This window comes from Macrobrachium rosenbergii, chromosome 56 (assembly GCF_040412425.1).
Source record: "Macrobrachium rosenbergii isolate ZJJX-2024 chromosome 56, ASM4041242v1, whole genome shotgun sequence".
Lineage (NCBI taxonomy): Eukaryota > Metazoa > Arthropoda > Malacostraca > Decapoda > Palaemonidae > Macrobrachium > Macrobrachium rosenbergii.
This window is the reverse complement of record NC_089796.1, coordinates 59,928,863-59,950,693: the sequence shown is the minus strand read 5'-3', so window position 1 is coordinate 59,950,693 and position 21,831 is coordinate 59,928,863. Positions and strand designations below refer to the sequence as shown.

The window sequence follows — 21,831 nt, the reverse complement described above, 5'->3', positions numbered from 1 at the left end:
TTCATGTCTCTCAGTATCCTCCAGATATAGCTACTTATGTTCTCAGCATCCTCTAAATATAGCTACTTACGTTCTCAGCATCCTCCAGATATAGCTACTTACGTTCTCAGTATCCTCAACAGATAGATACTTACGTTCTCAGCATCCTCCAGATATGGCTACTTACGTTCTCAGCATCCTCCAGAGATAGCTACTATTGTTCTCAACATCCTTCAGATATGGCTACTTTTACGCTCTTTTCAAAGCATTCTCCAGACATAGCTACTATTGCTCTCAGCATCCTCCAGATATGGCTACTATGTTCTGTGCATCCTCCACATATAGCTACTTACGTTCCCAGCATCCTTCACATATAGCTACAAGTCCCATCATAAGCCTTTTCTAGGGCCATGTGCACCACATGCAGCTTTTTACCTTCACTCTCAAGTATTTCACATTGCTGTTTCCTTTGCTTATGAATCCTTGTGTCAAGGTCATACTTTCTCGATAATATTCCTTACACAAACAGTCACCTGTATCACCTTTTTATTTGCATAAAAATGAACAATTATTTTAATCTTATGCAGTTAAACTTCATGAAGCTTGGCCAACAACACAGCCACACTTTCACAACAGTACCAACAAGAAGCACTTTGAAGCCCATAAACTCTCTGACATTCCATTCTGCAGCCTCTTTACTGCCCTCCCTGCACATTCCGTAGTCGTTTCTACAATCATTTTGCTGTCTAATCTGATCTCTTTCACTCTTGCATCATACAGTTCTGCCTCTTTTCTATCCTCTACATCTGATAAATTTTGGAAACACATATTCCACTGGCTCAGGACTGCACTGTTAAAACGGCAACTCTCAATTTGGATCTTTCATTTTGAAATACATTTGACCATTAATATTGGTTTTATACAGCCTGTTTATTGTCAAGGGACACCTAGCAATTAGCCTGCCTGTCTGTCTGCTACGGTTAAAGTTTTTTAAAGCACCATAACTTTTTATGAGATTTGATCTTCATGAATGATACATTCTTTTGTTTATCTTTTTTTCTCTCTCTTCTTGAAGACCCTACCTGTACTATTAAACACCTGTTTACCATCTTCTCCTCTGTCATTTTATCAAATCGCAATTATGAAATCTTTTCCATCAGTAAATCTCTCACCTCTTTGTCCCACACTTTAAGTTTGCAATCCATCAACCTTTCCCCTATACATAAAACTCACACAGCTGAAGCAATGACCACATCCTGGAATTATGCTCTTTATATATCCCTTCACTTCAGTGTAATTAAACATAAGCAAACTCACTTGTCATATAAACATACATACATAGTAATTACACATAATACACATACATTATGTATATATATATATATATATATATATATATATATATATATATATATGTATATATATATTATAAAATAACCTTCTCCAAATACTGACACCTGAACAGTAGAAAAAGAAAATCTTGACAGTAAAAATTGCATAAATGATATTTTACGAGAGAGAGAGAGAGAGAGAGAGAGAGAGAGAGAGAGAGAGAGAGAGAGAGAGAGAGAGTCCTAAATGTCATCTTATCTATTGTCAGGGGGACCAAGACAGACAGCATTCTTGAGCCAGTGAGCCATTGTGGCTGTTTCGTCTCCGGCCAACGTCGTTTGAAGAGGTAATCTAAGTTGATTGTATACAGACTATTTTTCTTTCTTGGCTGTTTTGGGGATACTGTATCTGTTGCGTCATTGGCCAATCGGACAGAAATAGAGTGAGTGTAAACAGTGGGGAGACTTGAGAAGTGGGTTTTTAAAAGGGGAAAATCACTTTTTGGTAAAAGACGTTCAGGTGAATTAAAGGCTTTCTCTCGTTCTCTCCTCTCTTTCTCTCTTATACACACACACACACACACACACACACACACACACACACACACACACACACATATATATATATATATATATATATATATATATATATATATATATATATATATATATAGTAGATGTATTTACGTATACAAATATATATGTATATATATGTGTGTACATCTATATATAATGTAATACACACACACACACACACACACATATATATATATATATATATATATATATATATATATATATATATATATATATATATATATATATATATACATATATTTATGCATATTAGTCTATATGAATGTATATAATTTGAAGTGATTACCCTCTCGGATGCAGGTGCACACTTACCCGTCTATTAAAAATAACTTGTTATGACAATCTTGTCAATCAAAGAAATACAGATACATAACATAATCTGAATTCAAAATGTAAATGACGAAATAATATTGGAACCTGAGAGTGAAAATAAGGTAACTGTGACGAGAGGAGATATTCGCCTAACATTTTCTGACAAACAAAAAGCAAACAGGAAAAAATGGTTGAACTCTTCAAGAAGGCAACTAATCACACGCACACATACTTCTGCATATTTTTCCAACGTTGCAGCCAAACTGAGCCAGGAGCTTCATGCTTCCTAAGAAATTAGGAAAAAAAGCGGAAGAGGAAAAAGTTTAATGAAGGGAACGTGTTCCAATTAACCTCAATTTTTGCAGCCTCTCACGCATTTAATGGTGCTACGGTTGGGAATTATCATACTTCACGATCTCTCCGTGAAGAAGAAAAAGCTAGTGAGGCTGTGATGTAGGGCAGAAAGCTGAAACCAGGAATTAAAAATGGAAAAGTTGTATAGGAATTTTAAATCATACGGCACCTGGTATATTGCACACATGCTTATAATAAAGTTCATCACCGTGATTCATATACAAGCATTAAGCTACAAACGTCCTTTAATATCCAATTCGCTCTACTCCTCGAAATAATATATTTTCATATATGTATATATACATGAAAAAGTCTTATATATATATATATATATATATATATATATATATATATATATATATATATATATAAAGGCTTTTTCAAGTTTGAAAATGCCTTTAGAGTAATGGCAAAAGACCTTGCACTCCTTTATTTCAATTTACTCGTGGCCATGTACTCTATAAAGTATCATGCCGTTATTGCACATGATGTAAATATATATATATATATATATATATATATATATATATATATATATATATATATATATATATATATATATACATATCATATATATATATATATATATATATATATATATATATATATATATATATATATATATATTACTCATAATCTTACCTTTATCCTTGGGCCTGCATCACCACATCTCTTAAGATATTATTGAATTCCCTCATTTACTGATCAATCCCTCCTTCACGACGTCCATCAAGTTTTCTATTCATTTTCCTTCCTCTCGAACTCTCTCCCTTCATTTGCCTGTGTAGTCATGCATTTAATTACATACTGCCCTCGAAAACTGAATACCAGGCGCACAGATCTGCCTCCTCACTTCTTCCTTTATCGGTTTTTTATTCACTGTTCTCAGGTGCGCTGTGGCGTCTCTTGTGCCACTCGATTTTTCTCAGTTCTAATTCTTTTTATTTAAAATATGTTCACTTTTGTAGGCCTTACAGTGCCGCAATTGAAACCAGGTGTGGCCTTCGACTTGAACCTTTCTTGTATATCTTCATTATGGTATCACAGGTTAAAAACGCCCGTATGTTTGTCCTTACAAATATGATTATTTGGACTGGTATTATACAGATTGTCTTGCTAGAAAAACGGTGTATAATCCTTACATACATCGGTGAAGATCACATGTTAATTCTTCTAACCAAAGCCGAATATAATTGATACCTTGATTCTTTATGTATATTATAGTATATCAAAGCCAATTCTTCTTTAAGACTTTATAGAGGAAAATATTCCAGTATTTTTCGTACAAATAAACACGCAAATGCATGTGGAAATCATGGCTTTCATTTCAAGAACACAAAAACCGCAGATTGTAAAGGTAACTTACATTTGAACTATTTATATACAAACCTGACGTCTTTTATCTGGATATGTCTTCATCCGATAGACTAAGATTTTGTATTCTCGTCAGAACAAAAACAAAATTTTAATTTCGTTTCCATGAAAAAATACGTGACGGCAGTAGGACAAGAAACAATAATATGCTATATTCGTGTAAATTTCTCAATTCGCTTAATATCATGCATATCAAGATTTCGATTCTTCCGTTTTTTCTACAAAGAAATTTCCAAATCTGAGGGCGCATCCATACTGCAGTAAAGCATGTCAAAAACACACTTCGGAAACTTACAGCATACTGTGCATGTCACAAACAGGTTGCAAACAACGCCCTGATAAGGTGAACGCATATTTGGCCAATGAAGGATAATCGTATGAAGCACTGGTTAGGGCTACCGATAAGTCGTGCACTTGTATTCAGCATGTTTGTGATATGCATGCGAGCTAATGATCCCTTGGAGTGCAAGAAATTATTGCTTCGACCAGAAATGTCTCGTGAGGACTTTTCCCAAAATTTCATATCTGAATGATATTGAAAACGTAAATAAAAGCAAATGTTTCCCTTGTTAATCCATTTTCTTGCTCAACTATTATTAGAATACTATATTTCCGGAATTTTACATAAAACAAAGTTTGAGGGATTGTAGTTTAGAGTTGCGCCCGTCTTTGTTCTTTAACGTCAGTGAAATTATTACCACGTGATCTAACTTTAGCAACTAGGCAGATATCGGGATTTTGTTCTATAATGTCATCAACGATAACTCAGTTACACTACTACGCTATTTTGGGAAGGAAATGCAACCGTTGGAAAATAAAAGGTTATATAGTCCAAATAATATCAGGATCCAAACGGCAAACATCAAGGATACGAGATTTAACAAAACGTGCAAAGGAGAAGAAAACCAAAGAGATGTGACGGGACTTCAAGGCACTGGTGTTTGAGACCGCGAGAAGCTTTTACAATTAGATCAGGAAACGGCCTCATTTTCTCCACCAGTCAATATCTCATATAAGATCTTCACTTCCTGACTGATGAGGAACGGGTTTAACCTTCGTAAATATGGATTAGTGGAGCCGTTAAACAGCCTTTTCTCTTTTTGCGTTGATACAGTAATAGAGAGAGAGAGAGAGAGAGAGAGAGAGAGAGAGAGAGAGAGAGAGAGAGAGAGAGAGAGTCCTTCATACAAGAAATCAATTTCATTCGAAAGGAAGCCTTTTCGTCACATTCTCATAGCAATTTTATGCAATCTTTTATATTTCGTAACTTACGTTATGCAAAAAGCAATGTTACGTTTAAATGAGCACCACAACTATTTCAGCCTTTCCGATGACGCAACACCAGAAAACTTGTAAGTCAATCATTTTACTTCTTTTCATAACAGAAAACTTATTTTCATATCAGAAACCAAGCAAGAACATTTCAAGGTAAAAATAACTAGCTAACCTTCACTATTCTACCGAAGGCCTTATTTTGTGATTTTTTTCCTCATAAACGGTTCATTAACAGCAGATCATTCATGTGACATTTATTAAATCACTTCTAACGTCAGTGTCAAAATAGAGAGTGATAATGCCTGAGGTCTCTTTTGATGACAAATCTTGATCGTATTCAGGCTTTCTGCTGTCCTTGATATAATTCCGTTACGTAAAAATATCATTACTGTAATACAGTATATTCTGAGTCACAAGCTACTCTAATAAGTTTTGCTAATGCTTTTATATAATCAAGGCCCAAGACTTGCCCTCTTCATGAAACGATCCAGAGAATTCTGCTTTGTAACAAATCTTATATTGTTTCAGTAGAAGTTTTCAAAATAATTTATTTTCGACGCGGTTATCTGCCGAAAGAGTTAGTAAGGCAGTCAGTTTTCACTTGAAGTCAAGGAAGTAACCTCGATAAGTGTGTGTAAGACATCATTTGTTTCTCGAAAGCATTCTAATTTTGAAAATCTCTTTCACAACCTTCAAATCAAAAGTGAATCTGTCCCTTTTGCCATAAAATAAACAAAGTTCAGTCTTGGCGTTACCCCTCAGTCTGTAGAACACCGCTTAGCTTTATCCTCTTCACTTTTCTCTTCTATCCTGAAACTTAATCATTCTGAGATGTTTTCACACACTTCAATTTCGATGGAGCGGGATTGGCTGCACAGTTTTAACTTCAGCACACCTACAGTAAGACTTGTGGGCTTTCTGTCCCCTATATGTGGATGTATTTGGTAGAAACTATTCAATCAGCTGTAAGTTTCTGTCTCCGTTTTTGGTTTGAGCCTTTCTTTCTTCGCCATTTGACACGGGTCTTGCCTATCTTTATACCCATAAGCCAAAGTTCTAAGAATGGAAACTTCGGTATACAAAAATGAGAAGCTTTATTCTATCCGAAGTGATGTTGGAAGTAATGAAGGCCAAGTCGTTTTAATTACTGAAAAGTTGAAATGAATAATTCATTATCAAACATATCACATGCTTATTAATTTCTTGGTGTTTTCCTTACCTTTAGCTTTTTTCTATTCAGGCAAAATATCTTTTAAATGCTGCGTTTAGTAACTGATTTCTCATGTCCTTTTCTCTCTCTACCCCAAACACCTCCCTTGGCAATCTGGAGGTTTCCTGTAGGCTGACATACGAGCCTTTCTCCTCTATCTGCCCTGAGATTACTGCTGCCTTGGTGGAGAAAAAACCCATTGACTGAACAAGTGCCCCCTATTCTGCTGAAAATTTCTTTCCCCTTAAATTTTAATGACTGTTCCTGATCCTGATAAAGACGAGAGCACCTCACTCATTCAAAGCCTCACCTGTTGCAACGACTCATGCATCTTAAAATTTGCAAAGAATGATCATCCCTGTCTATACTGAAGGGAAGGTTTTCCTAGCTATCACAGAGCAATTTCATAAATGAAGGTTTACTCCTCTCTTGGGACCTGATTGATTTTCGCCTTGCTCAACAAGGAAAGACAGTCTTAGTTCTAATCTTTATGCTGCTCATTCATTCCTCCTTAGGTTTACAGTTTCTTTTATTACTTGTTGAACAACAAGATATTTAACTTTGACTGTTTTCAAGACTGATTTCCAGAGGCATTCCTATGCAAACCTTATACGTCAGTGAATACTGTCCTACCATTCTGTCTTCTAAAATAAGGTACGCAGAACTTCAGTCTCCTCCTATGACACCTTCAGAGTCCAATGCTTTTTTCATGGTTTTTTCAAGGCAGGATCTACTGGAGACCTTTCCTCTCTCTCTGATATTTGGTTATTCTTTAAAGGAGCCGGATAATCTTTAGACATCAACCTCATATCTGCAAAGGAGTTTAAAAATGCCGGGCACAATACTCTGCCAGTCAGTCACCATCATATGGTGTCATTCCTCAAAAAAATCATTTGTAACTTGTTGTCTAATAGATTTATGTCTATATTTTGTTAATCGTACGTCTGTTTCTTTCCATGTTCCCGATAATGCCTCCTTCGAGTCTCTTTTCCCATTTACTCTCCATGTTTGCTATCAGTGAATTTAATTTTACCTTTAATCGCATGTAGTTTTGGCCAATGATCAATCTCTTAGCAAATCTAGCACTTTTACGTGTTTTTATTTACTTGACTTCTGCGTCTGTCTGTCCAAACTTGTCACTCAATTTTCGACCTGTTCCCTTCGTCCGATGGACTTGAAATTTTGCATGGTCGCTCAATCCCGGTGACAATACAACCTTACATGATCAGTAGGTCAACAGTGACCTCTAGTGACCCTACAGTGACCTCTCCCAGTATCTCGGGATTTGCATGAAACTCTTCGGATTTTTCATACCGCCTTTGGCTAGACAGGATACCACGTTCAATTTTTATTAGTTACATTCAAAAGTCGGTTACAATTTCTTTCAAAACTAAAAGCATAAAATAAAATATATGATTTTTTAAACAAGCTTTTATTAAAATGCACTAAAAACTAAAAAATAATTTTTTGAGACACCAATATTTTCTTACAATTAATCACGTCTACAAAAACAAAAGCGTGGGCGCCAAACATGGAAGGAATTGCCACAAGTCCATGTTTGGCGTCCAGGCTTTTATTTTTGTAGACATGATTAACTGTAAGACAATCCTGGTGTGTCTCAAAAAATTATTTTTTAGTTTCTAGTGCTTTAATACAGGCATGTTTAAAAATTTGTTTATTTATTTATTTATCCTTCAGACACGTTCTGCTCCTTGCGTTTCCTTTCGAACCGATACAATTGCAGTAGCGCAGAGTATATGAATAAAAAGCTCCAAGTTTAGTCAGTTCAAGTGTACTAAATGATTTTCATTAGGTACCGTTAGTCGTTGCAGTTTACTAAGGCTTCTGGCTACCTCCGAAGCTGCTACATAAATGTGGTTTACCTCTACAGAAGCAATTTCAATTCGAAACCTGAAATTTGCCACTATACAGCTCATTATTTTATTGGCATAGCCTTGTATATCTTAATTATTCTTTTATTACGCTAATTTACCGTGTCTCGGTTGCAATAATGATTACTATTTTGAGTTAACTGAGACATTTACTTTTAACGTTTGTAAAACCCTGAACTTCTTAAATACTGGCGGATATCTGCCAATGGCTGGCGATTATCTCGTAGGCGCTTAAACCTCCATCACTCACAGATATCGCATAACCTCCAAAACATGCACCATAGTCGCTCAAACATCTCCTAATCCCCATCATAAACTCTCCAATGGCTTCGTCCTCTTCCCATCTTCCTCTCCAATGCCTCCCTAACTCCCTTCGCAAGCTCCCAGATAGCGGCCTGGTTCTCATCACAGTCAATGGACAATCAAAGGCCAAGTGGAACAACGCATGCATTATTGAAGCCAGACCTTACTCACTGAAAAAAAACAGGAGAAAGAGGAAGGGGAAATCGGAGTAGACGCGGCTGTGCGTCTGAACATATGCGTCAGTTTTTGCGCTCCTTTGGCAGTGTGTTCAAACGCTTTCAAGTAGCTATTCAAGGATGCCGTAAATGACATGATGTTACATCCAAGCCAACTAAGCATATCATGAAGTGCCCTTATGTATCTCTCTTTAATGGAACTGTAAGAATCGACGAGCGTTAATTGGGCATCGTTTTTGGAGGGTGAGGGAAGCCCGTTCACGAAATCTTTGCAAAGCCAAGGCGGTCTCTTTCGAGCCTTCCTCAGTCCCGGGGTTTAATCATTTCAAGTAATGTTACCATGTTAAAATATGAAAAGTAATTACCAAACTAGTGCCCATTCTTTTTCAAACAGGAGCCCTATTTCAACTCAAGTACAGTCTCCAAACACATTCATATTTGAATCAGTACCCACTCCCTTTTTCAGCATTATCTCTGTTCCACCGTAAGCAGTCTCCACACACACACATTCGTGTTTGAAAATCTCATCCAAATATGGTCTACCGAAACAGGGACTATTGTTAAAAGATACAATGAGGTATTCATTATTCATACCCAATAGAAATTATCAGCACAATCCCTACGTAACTAACCACCAGTGAAACAAAATCTCGCCTATAAAAGAATAAAACACACACCTTTCCTGCGTTAGCGAAAAAGCTAACACCAAGAGCGAAAGAAACAAAATCAAAATAGCCTTCTCATAAAATAAAGTATTTATGCGGCCATTTGATAGTCTTCACATATGTTTACCTACAGGATTCACTTGCGTCAAAATATCAAGATTCTTATCGATTTTACCCCAAGTTAACGAACTTGTGGGAGGGCGTATCTTCGCAGATTTTGGCCAGGTTAGTGGTATGTATTTGTATGATATATATATGTACAAATATATTTATATCTATATCCATATTTATATATATAAAATAAATGTATATAAACATATGTGTATATATGTATATACATGTATGTACACATACATATATGTCTTATATACCTATATACATTTTTAAATGCAAAATAAAAGGTGAAAGCTAATAAGAGGCTCTTCCGTCCCGACAGAAGAACAAAATAGAGATCTTTGTTTTCTGTTAACATCATAGATCCAGGTTTTTTACAAAAGACAATTTTTGTCATTTATCCTCTCAGTAATTTCAGAGCAAGAGACCATCACTTGAACAAGAATCGCATCGTTGTATGGTGTATATAACTATCAGATAACTGATCCTTTGCATTTGCATAAAGAATAACGCTTGCAAATAATACAGTATATCAGTCTGTACTGCAGACTTACACGTACAGTATGTACAACTATGGGACGCAATCATTTTGTTAAGTTCCCGTGTTTTAATTATTTTCACGCAAACAGATTCTATAGTAGTTGCTCTAATATAAATAACCTTCCAAAGGTAAAAGAAACTATAATGACATCATCGCAATTCAAATTTTTGAAAATGTTCCTTAAAGTATCAACAGATTCAATACCACCTACGAGAGAGAGAGAGAGAGAGAGAGAGAGAGAGAGAGAGAGAGAGAGAGAGAGAGAGAGAGAGAGAGAGAACGTCGACATGTAAACTGGTGCAATCAATTGCCTCAGTTATGCCATGCAACCACTTTACATCTCAATCCTCCATCGAAATGACGGAGTTGCGGATGATAAGGGTCGCTTATGAAGCGATACTTGAATGCCGACTGATAACCGCTAAGCAGTATATCACTACTAATTATATGTTAAGATTCAAGACTCGAATTGCACAGAAACTGAATACAACGAGCCACTACAGAATACTTTCGAAATACGAAGTAAAAGTCTGATTACATTCAGAGGGAGAGATAAAATGCACAATCTCGCATTGAAATGACAACCAAGGATTATAAACCTTTAATAAATATAAACACAATTCAAGTTTTCTTTCATACATACAAAACGTTATTACCACAGTTATGCAAATCCTGTGCGTTATTTGCCTTTCCTTTCACAGACCACTGATGGCTGTCATATTCTTTAAAAAACACAACAGTGACAATGCAATAAATGAAACTATTTACAACATCTTGGATCCAGAGCCAAACCGACCATAAAATCTAACCTCTTGTCTTCAGTAAAGAATGGAAGCAAAAGTAATTCTCGCCTGATGAGAAAAGGAAAATTCTCAAAGGAATTATTATTATACAGTGTACAAAAAAAATTGTCATCTGAAGAAAAAGAAGAATTATCACATTATCGGTCGAAGAGCTAAATGCAATTATAAACCAGGATATATGAAAGCAACTGAAAAAACTTACGCCTCAGGAAAAAATGCAATGGAAAGGAAAATCTTTTAAGGGTTATTGACATAGAAATCCATGTAAGTTTCATACGGAATGACTGTCAAAGAAAAGTAATCAAAGTTATTATTAGTTATGAAAGAGGAAAGGTCACAGTAATAGCTAAACAGGCAAAAAGAAAACGTTGTAGGAATTATCTTTGATAAAGATAGATTGTCAAAAGAGTTGTCATGAAAGGGGAAAATGAATAAAACGAATCCTGATTTCATCAGCTTTCTCAAGGAAAAGAACAAACACAGCGACCCTTCTCAAAGTAATTAACTTCTCAATCTTGAGTGGAAAGATGGCTAAGATTTGAACAAAATGTTAACAGTTGAAATATAGCTATAAACAGGCATTGGTTTTGCTTGTTACCTTCATCGTTACGAAGCTAATCGATTGTTTGTAATATGAAGTTAAAAAAAGAAAAAAACTTTCTTTCAAAACCTCCAGAATAGACGAAAATAAAGCAGTTACTAACATATATTTTAGGTGAGGTCTTGTCAACACTGACAACTACTTCTTTCGTAATTTCATTCTGAAGATATTGCGATTAATAATTTTTTAAATGTGATGATTGTGAGCTGATATCAACATGGAGGAAAATCATAACCCGTAACAGAATTGGATAAGTTAAAACCCCAAATATTCTGGATTTAAAAACGTTCGGGCGTAGGACCCTCAACCAAGCATCTCAACCAGTGGCATGGCACAAAAAAATGGTCTGTAATTTGGCTGAAGCCAATACTGTGAGTTCTTGTCTCCTGCCTGTCAAGACTTCAACGGTTCGCTGGTGACCGAAGAGGAAGTTTCGTGATTCCTTAGATAATTACACACACACACACACAGAGAGAGAGAGAGAGAGAGAGAGAGAGAGTAAATGTAATTAATCATAAAAATATACCTTCAAATTCGCAATAATGGTTTGTGAAAAGCGATTTAACAGATGTTATTAAAATTACAAACAGCTTTCGGATTGGGCAGATATCAAAAGCGCACAAGTATAAAACTAAACGATAAGACTACTCCAGTTACCAAATCATATTGATGCATTTGTAGCGGTCTTTCAGAAAGCACTTTCCATCGTATGCGATAAAGATGTAAGGACGAAGGCAGCTGCTGAATTTAGATATCAAAAAAATAAGTTAGGTAAGCTAGGCCTCTATCAACTTATACAGTAATGTTTCGTTTCACATGTCGAATCGCCAAGAGAACGAGTTCTGACGTCATCAATTCCAACCGGACAATTTTTACAGCAAACACTTTCAGGCCAATTTTCTTTGCACGTTTATTTCCTATTTAATGTCAAGGGATCTATTAAAATCAAGTGTTTTGCAGAGTATTCCATTTCCTTGCGATATTACCATATAAAATATTTTTGAATGTACACGTTTACCGTTTTAAACTTTCAGTTGCACGATATTCTCCGACCTCCTTATTCTGTCCTCTTATACTCTACCTAAACCTTATTTCTCGACTTTGACGAAATATTCCTATCAACTTTTCCTAAACACTTCAAAAAGAGAAAGTCAAGTGATTCTCAGGAGCAAGGTAAACCAATCTTCCCTTGAAAATGCATGAAAAGGGCATTTTCCTTTGAAAAGTAAACGTTTATGGCTATGCATGAGAGAGAGAGAGAGAGAGAGAGAGAGAGAGAGAGAGAGAGAGAGAGAGAGAGAGAGAGAGAGAGAATATTAAAACTTTCGTAAAGTGAGCAACACTGATGTACGCTGGCAAGACGTCATAGCAAGTTAATGTGTTCAAATGAATGTGTTTAATTCAATGTTACGAAAGTGATATACAAGGTTCCATGCATTATAGAAGCCTTTCTTTATCCGTTATAATTATCTGTTTCTTTTATATTTAATCAGTGTTTAACGAATACTCAGAATCTATGCTCTAAAAGACAAATAAAAGTATCTTAATCACTTGAATCTCATAAAAACTAAACATAATTTTTTAATATTAATGAATATTAAGAGCTCTGTATTTTTCATTCCCTCCACAGATATGACCACAAACGCTATACGAGGAATCAGGAGGAAAAAATCCTCGTTATCTGAGGTAAAAATAGCGGTCCTGGGCGCACCTGGAGTGGGAAAGAGCGGTAAGTTCCCTCAACAATTTATGAAGCTCACAACCTCAAGTTATTTTTTCTGTGCAAAAATAAGTGATTTATAAAAATATTAGATTTACGCGGTTATCTCTTGGTAAGCATGATATTTATGAGTTTTAAAAAGCTTAAGTAAAAACTAATTATAATCAGCTCGAAATTTATGTACACGACTCGATGTGTAATTATTTGTAGATATGAATGATGAATTGCTGTAAGTAAAGGTTCATGTATTTGTTCTGTAGTCACTTGGTAAACATACTGTTTTCGTTAACTTCAAAACTAACGAAAGAAAATCATAAGGAGTTGGAAAAAGTGCAAAATGATTTATTAATTCTTTACTTTGTGTTCACGATGTTACAAGCATCTATGTTCTCACTATCTCCAAAGACCAAAACGAAAAATGAGAATAAATGACTAATGAACCCCAAATAACTAGGCACTAAAATTACGCAATTATCTCATATCAATAATTATTTACCCGAATAAATAAATACACGCCAGTCTTCAAACTAACAGAAAATACAGATAAAGAATAAAAGAACATGGAATTTAGGTGCTGAAGCCCACGCAGATAAACCAGTTTAAATAAATATAAGATAACATCTAAATACAATATGAAAATACCATCTGAACACGAAAACGCATCATCGAGATTTCACTCAGAGACAAAAAGCACTTCTGGAAACTTAAACCCAAAATACATGTTTACCTACATCTTGGAACGAAAATTTAAAATTACATATGTAATCAATAACTTAATGTAATAATAATAATAATAATAATAATAATAATAATAATAATAATAATAATAAAAATAAATCGTTTATTCTGGCATAAGATAATACTCAAAATGAATTTATAATAATACAAAATACAAAATACTAAAATCCCATTGAAAGTGGAAAATAAAAATACAGGTTTAAAATAAAAATGCGTACGAAAATATTAAGCATATGCTAAAGTCTAAACGCTTCCAAATTCCAAAAATAAAGTAGTGTACACTCAAGTGAAATTTTAGTTTTGGAATTTCTATTCTTTTGCTATTTCATATCCCAGTGAAAAAATGAACAGTACTCTAGCAGCAATTCCAGATCTTCTATATCTATCTATTTTTTTTTATTCTTCTTCGTTTTAACGTGCTTTTATACCCATTTTTATATGGGGTAAGCACGGTGCCTTCTTTGAAGGACTTTGATTTGGCGGTGGGGTAGGCCGTAACCTCGACCGGCTGCCCTGCCTGACATCGCTTAGACCCCGGTACCGAACGTGTACATGTATTACCGAAACCCCAGCTCCCTTTCTCCCAGCAGCACGAGGAGAACTGGGCGGGCAGTCCGACAGTTCGAGACGTGTGAGGTGTCTGTTATGTTTTTAGAAGATGTTGGAGTGGCTTTGTTTATGTGTGTATTAGTCTGTAACATCCATTTGCTTTCAGCAAACCTATCCGTTGATTACATACGTAATCCCGGGATGTCTACACGGATAGCAAAGTTTCTGCCTCTGACTGGTTGGCTGCGGGGATTGAACCCTCGCCACAGGCTTCTATGAAGTCTGTGGTTGCCACTCTACCAACCAAGCCATCGAGGCTCTCTATATCTATCTATCTATATATATATATATATATATATATATATATATATATATATATATATATTGTAACGTACTCCGAGTGGGCCGTTATGCAGGTTCTTTAACATACTCAGGACGGGGCTGTCATGACTGACGGCAGATGCAACAAACAAAGGAGGAGAAAACAACAAAAACAATAAAGTAAGCTTAATATTAATTTATTAAGGCAAGTATTTACAAGTGAGTCAGGTCTGGTAAAAAGATAAAAACCATAAGTACAAAAAAAGCCAAAAGGCAGCACTAAACAAAATCAAGTTAAATAAACAATTAACTTCATAAACAAAAAGTAGCTTAAAAAAAAAGGCAAAAATAAACAACAGCAGGCAGAAAAAAAAATACCAAACATACGTCCTCCATCGGGGCACCAAGACAGCCCTCAGCTGCGCAACAGGGACAAGAACCCACCAACCAGAATACCCCGATGGAGACGTCAGGACAGCCTCACGCTGTCATCAAAGATGAGCAGCTCGTGGTCACACGACTACTCATGGTCACACTCCACCTCTACGTCGTGCTCCATTTCGTAGGCGTGCTCCAATTTGCTGCTCAAAAACTCGACCAACGTCGACTCCAAAAACTGCCTGCTGCTGCTGCCACTGCCGCTACTTTCGCTGCCCTACCAGACCCGACTGACGAAAGAAAAACGGCAGCTCACCGACGAGAACATCAAAACAAAAACTTGAAGGTAAGGAGGTGCAACCACAAAAGAGAACGACTGGGAACCAGCAGTTCCCTGCAAACCATCACTTAACGACATATATATATATATATATATATATATAGTTTATTTATATATATATATATATATATATATACATACATATACATATACTTCTCCTTTCTTTTTGTTCTTTTGTATTTTTCACGCATGCAACTATAGATATAGAACCTCTTGTGAAACCTTAAGGCCCAGCAGTTTGTTCCCTTGAATATTTACTCATCATGAATAATAATAATAATAATAATAATAATAATAATAATAATAATAATAATAATAATAATGAAAGAAGGTTCTTTCTATCAATAATTTTGCGTGATGAATGCTGGAGATTCTCACTAGAGTCTGTAATCGAGATTTCATTAGGTTTTGTAAATAACACGTGAATTCGTCAGGTCAGGATTGATTGTAAATTTTTGTTTCCGTAGTGGTATCTATATTATGGAAATACCACAAGATTCTCTGTACGTCATTAACACATTATGAAATCACAAATTTACAAAAATGCTGGCATGACGAATACACGTGTTATTTACAAATCCACTGAAATCGCGACAACTTACTCTAGAGAGAATCTCCAGCAGTGATCACGCAAAATTTGTGATAGAAAGAGCCTCCTCGCATTATTATTATTATTATTATTATTATTATTATTATTATTATTTATAATGAGTGTACATTCATATGGAACAAACTGTTAATGGCCGTATGTGAAAAAAATACAAGAACAAAAGACATGAGAAGTATACATGTATTTGCTAACACATATTATTATTATATATATATATATATATAATATATATATATATATATATATATATATATATATATGCTATATAATATAGAAAAACATGCTCAGCTAATTAGAAAAAAACAATAATGATGAATAAACGGAAAGCGTGGAAGATTGCACCCCTTTTCAAAGGGACTACTACGGTAGAGCCCAAACTTGAGAAGTGTGATCGATACTATAAGCCAAGAAAACATCCATCCACCTTATATGACTACGCTGATGCAGCCTGGTTGGCTGGTGCTGAACGTAACACGGTGATAAACATTTACCAAGCACATACATCCGACGCTGACTGGCATGAGGTACAACACAGACCTCCAACTACGCAAGGCGATTTTATCTTACATGAGGCAAAAGCAGACACGAACAAAGATGAAATATTCGCTGGCCACGCAGGACTGTGGGTAATTTGCCCGTATCGAATGCTTGGCATAAATAAACGAATAAATAAGTAAATTCACAAAATATTTGAGAGACAGCTGACTTAGTTGGTGTGTGTCGTCGGTTTGAATTTGACCTGCCTGCATACGCTGGAAACAGATTTTGATCTGATTTCATTGAATTTCGAATACAAAGCTGGCACTGGGCACTTTCAGTCATTTCGCTGCAATGAAAGACGGAGTAGATAGGAAGAAAGGTGGGAATATGTGCAAAAGTAAAAGACTAAAAAGGGGGTGCCGCTGGGGGGCGAACTTGGAAGGGAGGCTGCAAACAACCTACAGTAGTACCTACAGTGCACCACATGAGGTGCACTGACAGCACTAGCCCCCTAGGGAAATAGGCATTACGAATCCACAAAAAATACCTAAGAGGGGAAATACCCTGCTTTGTGTAAACAAGCGTATTTGGAGAAAGGATGTAAACATATCACCAGAAGTAAAGTCTATTTAAAGACGAAAGAATGTGAAAGGAAGGTACACGGAGGACCTAAAAATAGACAAAGTTAAAAGAAATAAGCCAAATATGATTTTACATAGTAAATAATCATGTAAGGAAAGCTCCGTGGTTGGCAGACTTGGCATTCATTCCTAGAGAGAGAGAGAGAGAGAGAGAGAGAGAGAGAGAGAGAAAGAGAAGAGAGGAGAGAGAGGAAGTTCAGAGTATCTGCGTATTTTCTTAGGTAGGTTTTTTTGTGTGTGTGTATATATATATATATATATTATATATATATATATATATATATATATATATATATGTATATATATGTATATGTATATATATATATATATATATTATATATAATGTATTTATATCTAAAATTACTTGAAATAACTATGTTTAATCACTTCTTAAATCCTATAGAAGAGGGAGGCGTCCTCATAGATAGTGAAGAAAAAAGTAAGAAAAAAAATGCATCGTTAATGGCCTATACATTCATAGAAAATTTACACACTTAATGCACACACACTTTTTTTATATATATATATATATATATATATATATATATATATATATATATAATAATATACTACCACAGATGATTTATTCAAACTCATGAATGCAAGGTAGAGAAATTTTTCAAATGTAACCTTTGACTTCAGCACCTGTCACCCATTTGAAATTTGAGAGATAATTACTATATTTCGACTCAGTTGTACATAAACAACGACCACGCATACGCAAGATATATATACTATGTGTGTCTTTACGTACGCAAGTACGTTAAAATTAAGTCGTTATTAATATTTCATAATTACAAACAGAAACATTTTTTTTATTTTTCATCTAGCGTAATGATGAACATGCGTTCGACACTGAAGATGATACAAAAAATAATAAATAAAAGATAGGTTAGGCAAAGAAAGAAATGAAGAAAAAAGAGACGCAAAAGAGGAGAGAGACCCGACGGTAAGGGAGGCAGGAGACAAGGAATGAGCTGTCTGTCACTTTTATCGAACCCACCTCGATACAAATTTGCCAAGAGTATTACCAATCTTATAATCAAGTCATCGGCCGCTGATGGCATCTATCGTTCAGGATGTTGCCAGCTGTCAAATTTCCCTTCAACGAAACGCTAAGGACAACAGAAAGGAAACCCATTAGAGAAACGGAATAAAATTAAACAAAATAAAACGTCGCATAGGGTGAGTGATGGGAGGATTTATAAATGGATGGATAGACAACAGGGGGTTCACAAGAAGCGAACGTAATGGTTTTGAAATGTTGCGCCACTTGTTCATACCTCAGGAACCTCAGGAAAAGAATGACTCACGTAGCGTCTTTGGACAACCCCACCAGCCAAGAGGTTGATGTTGATCTTCTATTTTTGTCTGTTATTTATATCATCGAAGATACGCACAGATCTCCCATGTTACTGGGGAAAAATACATTCTATTAAAAAAAAAACTTAGTAGTTCGCAGAATGTTCATCGTGCTTTATTGTGTCTAGGCTAAAGATTACAATCGGTGTTTTGCTATGTACTCCAGTACTTTCAGCGAATCATTTTATTTATGGTAACGAAACATCTGAAATAAAAAATCGACGATCGGTCTTTTACCTGTGAAAGAATTAATGTTTGAACAAAGGAATTTTCGAATTACGAGACAGAGCAGAACCTACACAAGTTAAATATCTAATTTTACTGGAGTCACTGAGTTTATCCTTAATGACAAACTTTACACTCTGGGTCTTTTCATGGACAAATAAAAATATGAAAATTTATCACATATTTGTATGTTAATTCATTCTGAGCAATTATTACTCCCTACATTCATCTAATTTTTAATAGCGGATCCCACATTTAAAACCTTGTGAAATTCTACGCAGTTACTCTTTACATTATCTGAATTCTCATCAACCCTTCAAAAAAGTAAACCCAATGTGAAAAAAAAAAAAAAAAAATCCTATAAGGACTGACTTTGTGTACCCATGATCCTACATAAATTCACCATAAAAAAGTTATATACTGTTTCTAACTTGAACGTCAGCGCAATTCTTGCGGTATATGACATACTGCCAATGTTTGGCAGCAGACAAATATTCCCGACCTCGTTATAGAAAGGTATATGTGAGCCGTGGTCCAAAGTAATGTAATCACCTGAAGACCTTTGGAGTAGAAGCAGCCTCATTTTGTAAACCTGTTCTCGGCATGTTTCCACTGGGGCTAATAAACAGTTGTCCCTTATTGCTAATGCCGACACGAGGTTACTGACAGGCAAAAGAGTCGACGTTCTTTAAATCAACCCGATAAGTCCTTGTCCTTGGGATCTCTACTCTTCGTTACCTTCCACCTTACAAAAAAATTTGTTTTGTTTCACTCTGTTTAAAAATACAAGCAAGATCAGGCTTTCAATTTCTTCGATATCCTTTTAGTTAACAAAACAGAATATCAGATTCTCATCAGTTTCAATCTCAGTTTACAATAGGAATTACAAATTGCAGTTTTCGTTAGTTCCAATCTCCTTTTAGAACGCAAACAAGAATATTAATTATTCATCAGTTTAAAACGAGCAAGAACACCGGGATTTCATCATTTTCAATTTCTTTTGCAACACAAGCAAGAACAGCAGCTTTCATCAATTTCATCTCTGAATACAAGAAAGAACATCAACTTTTCACCAGATTAAACCACTTACAGAATACAAGCTAGAAAATAGAATTTTATAGTTTCAAAATTCATTTAGAATACAAGCAACAATATTAGATTTTAATAAGCTCCATTTTCCTTCTACAATGCAAGCAAGAACAGCAACTTCAATCTGGTTTAAAAATTAACAGAAGAACATCGACTTTTATTAGTTTCAATCTTTTGGAGTACGGAAGCGAATTTCAGTTTTTTTGACAGTTTCAGCATCCCTTTAAATAACATTTAAAACTGAAACTTTCACCTTCAATAATCTTTTAGAATGCACGCAAGGCCTTTCCCGCATCAATCACACGGCTGCAATTATAAAGCCAAAGGAAGGCGATGATTTCCCCACACATGTTTGTGATCTGAACGGGTTTTATCACCTATCAGGTTCACTCATTTCTCATCACCTGGTTCGGTCAACAGGATCCCATAATTCTCGTGAATTCTGGCCACGTCCCAGAATCTTTCAATTGAGTATTTATAGTTTAAGGTGAACAGAGGATGGTCATTAATAATGACACATGCGCTCACTGGGCCCACTTCTAAAGCAGGCCCATCTACACACATTTAAGAGTATGTGGAAATCATATCAATACTGAACATAAAGATTTTTCGACTGGGCAATGATCCAAAACTGCTTTACACTATATGACTAATTGTAAATGAGATATCCATCTCTACTGGCGGTAAAATCAGTGCATCGATAAGTTTTCATAATAAGGTATGGAGGAAACTTAGTTTCTCTTGATATCTAAGTAAAGAAAATAGTTTAGTTATTCGTAATGCCTTCCTTCATTTGATCTACAGAAACCACATTGCCTAGTTACGATTTTTCAACTGAACAGAATTCGATGCCTTTCGTGTTTCTTAAATAAGGATGGAAGTTATTGTTGTTGACCAAGAAGGCGTAATGCCAGCACGGGCTCCTGCTTCTGGAGAAGCCCGTAACGGGGTGGAATGAGGGATGTGTGGTTTTGAAATTCTGAGGTTTCCGTTCATGAACTGTCTCGCTACAAATGGTTTTTACCTTATTCTTCATGAAAAGAATTATACAATGATATTCTTTTCCTCACCATGTTAGTTACTGCTATTATTCTTGCTTCTTATCCTTTTTTACCAATTACTAAAATCCAAGCTATTCGTATTTATGCTTAACCACCTGTTCAATGCTTTTTTTATTAACAGAAAATTTCCCGTCCTTTCCCAAAGACTCGATGCTGCCCTACTATTATTTTTCTATCATAATCTATCACTTTTTTATTATAACAGTAACTAAAGTTCACATTATAAGCAAATCATTTGCAAATATTTAAAGCTTCGCCATCTCTTTATCTACAAGCACCTCACCAGCTTCTTTCAACGATCCTCCATGCTTTATACGCACAAAATAATTGCTGAAATAAAAAAAATCCTTCCTCACATTTCGTCAGTCATACATAATTTAGCTAATTCAAAGTATCTTTTGGATTAATTAGAGAACAGAATGTACCAATAAACAAACCCATTATATATATATATATATATATATATATATTTATATACATATATATATGTATATACATATATATATGTATTTATATAAATACATGCATATATATATATATATATATATACTATATATATATATATATATATATATATATATAATATATATATATATGAGAACAGCTTACACCCAAAGGGTATAGGCTGTAGGCCCAGGTAAACAACCTTCCTTAAAATCTATACGTTATTCATATTATGTCCTCTGGAATAATTGGACAGTTTTCCCATTACTTGGTTGATATTCACATTCTTACAAAAAGATTCATTTCATAAAACTGGAATCCATATTTTTCCAGTAAGAAACTTTCT

At 35.1% G+C, this 21,831-nt stretch overlaps 2 protein-coding genes across 3 annotated transcripts in view; one reads left to right on the top strand and one right to left on the bottom strand.

Annotated features, from left to right (window-relative positions):
• The window catches only part of LOC136836675 (ankyrin-3-like), a 264,679-nt gene that overhangs the window by 125,005 nt on the left and 117,843 nt on the right, over positions 1–21,831 (bottom strand). The gene's annotated exons all lie outside the window — the stretch shown is intronic.
• The window catches only part of LOC136836679 (ras-related and estrogen-regulated growth inhibitor), a 137,912-nt gene that overhangs the window by 12,192 nt on the left and 103,889 nt on the right, over positions 1–21,831 (top strand). For both annotated transcript variants that reach the window (XM_067101153.1, XM_067101155.1), the window contains one exon: positions 13,158–13,256. In XM_067101153.1, the coding sequence (XP_066957254.1) occupies positions 13,160–13,256 (97 nt within the window). In that variant the 5' untranslated portion in view covers positions 13,158–13,159. The remainder of the gene's footprint in view (positions 1–13,157; positions 13,257–21,831) is intronic.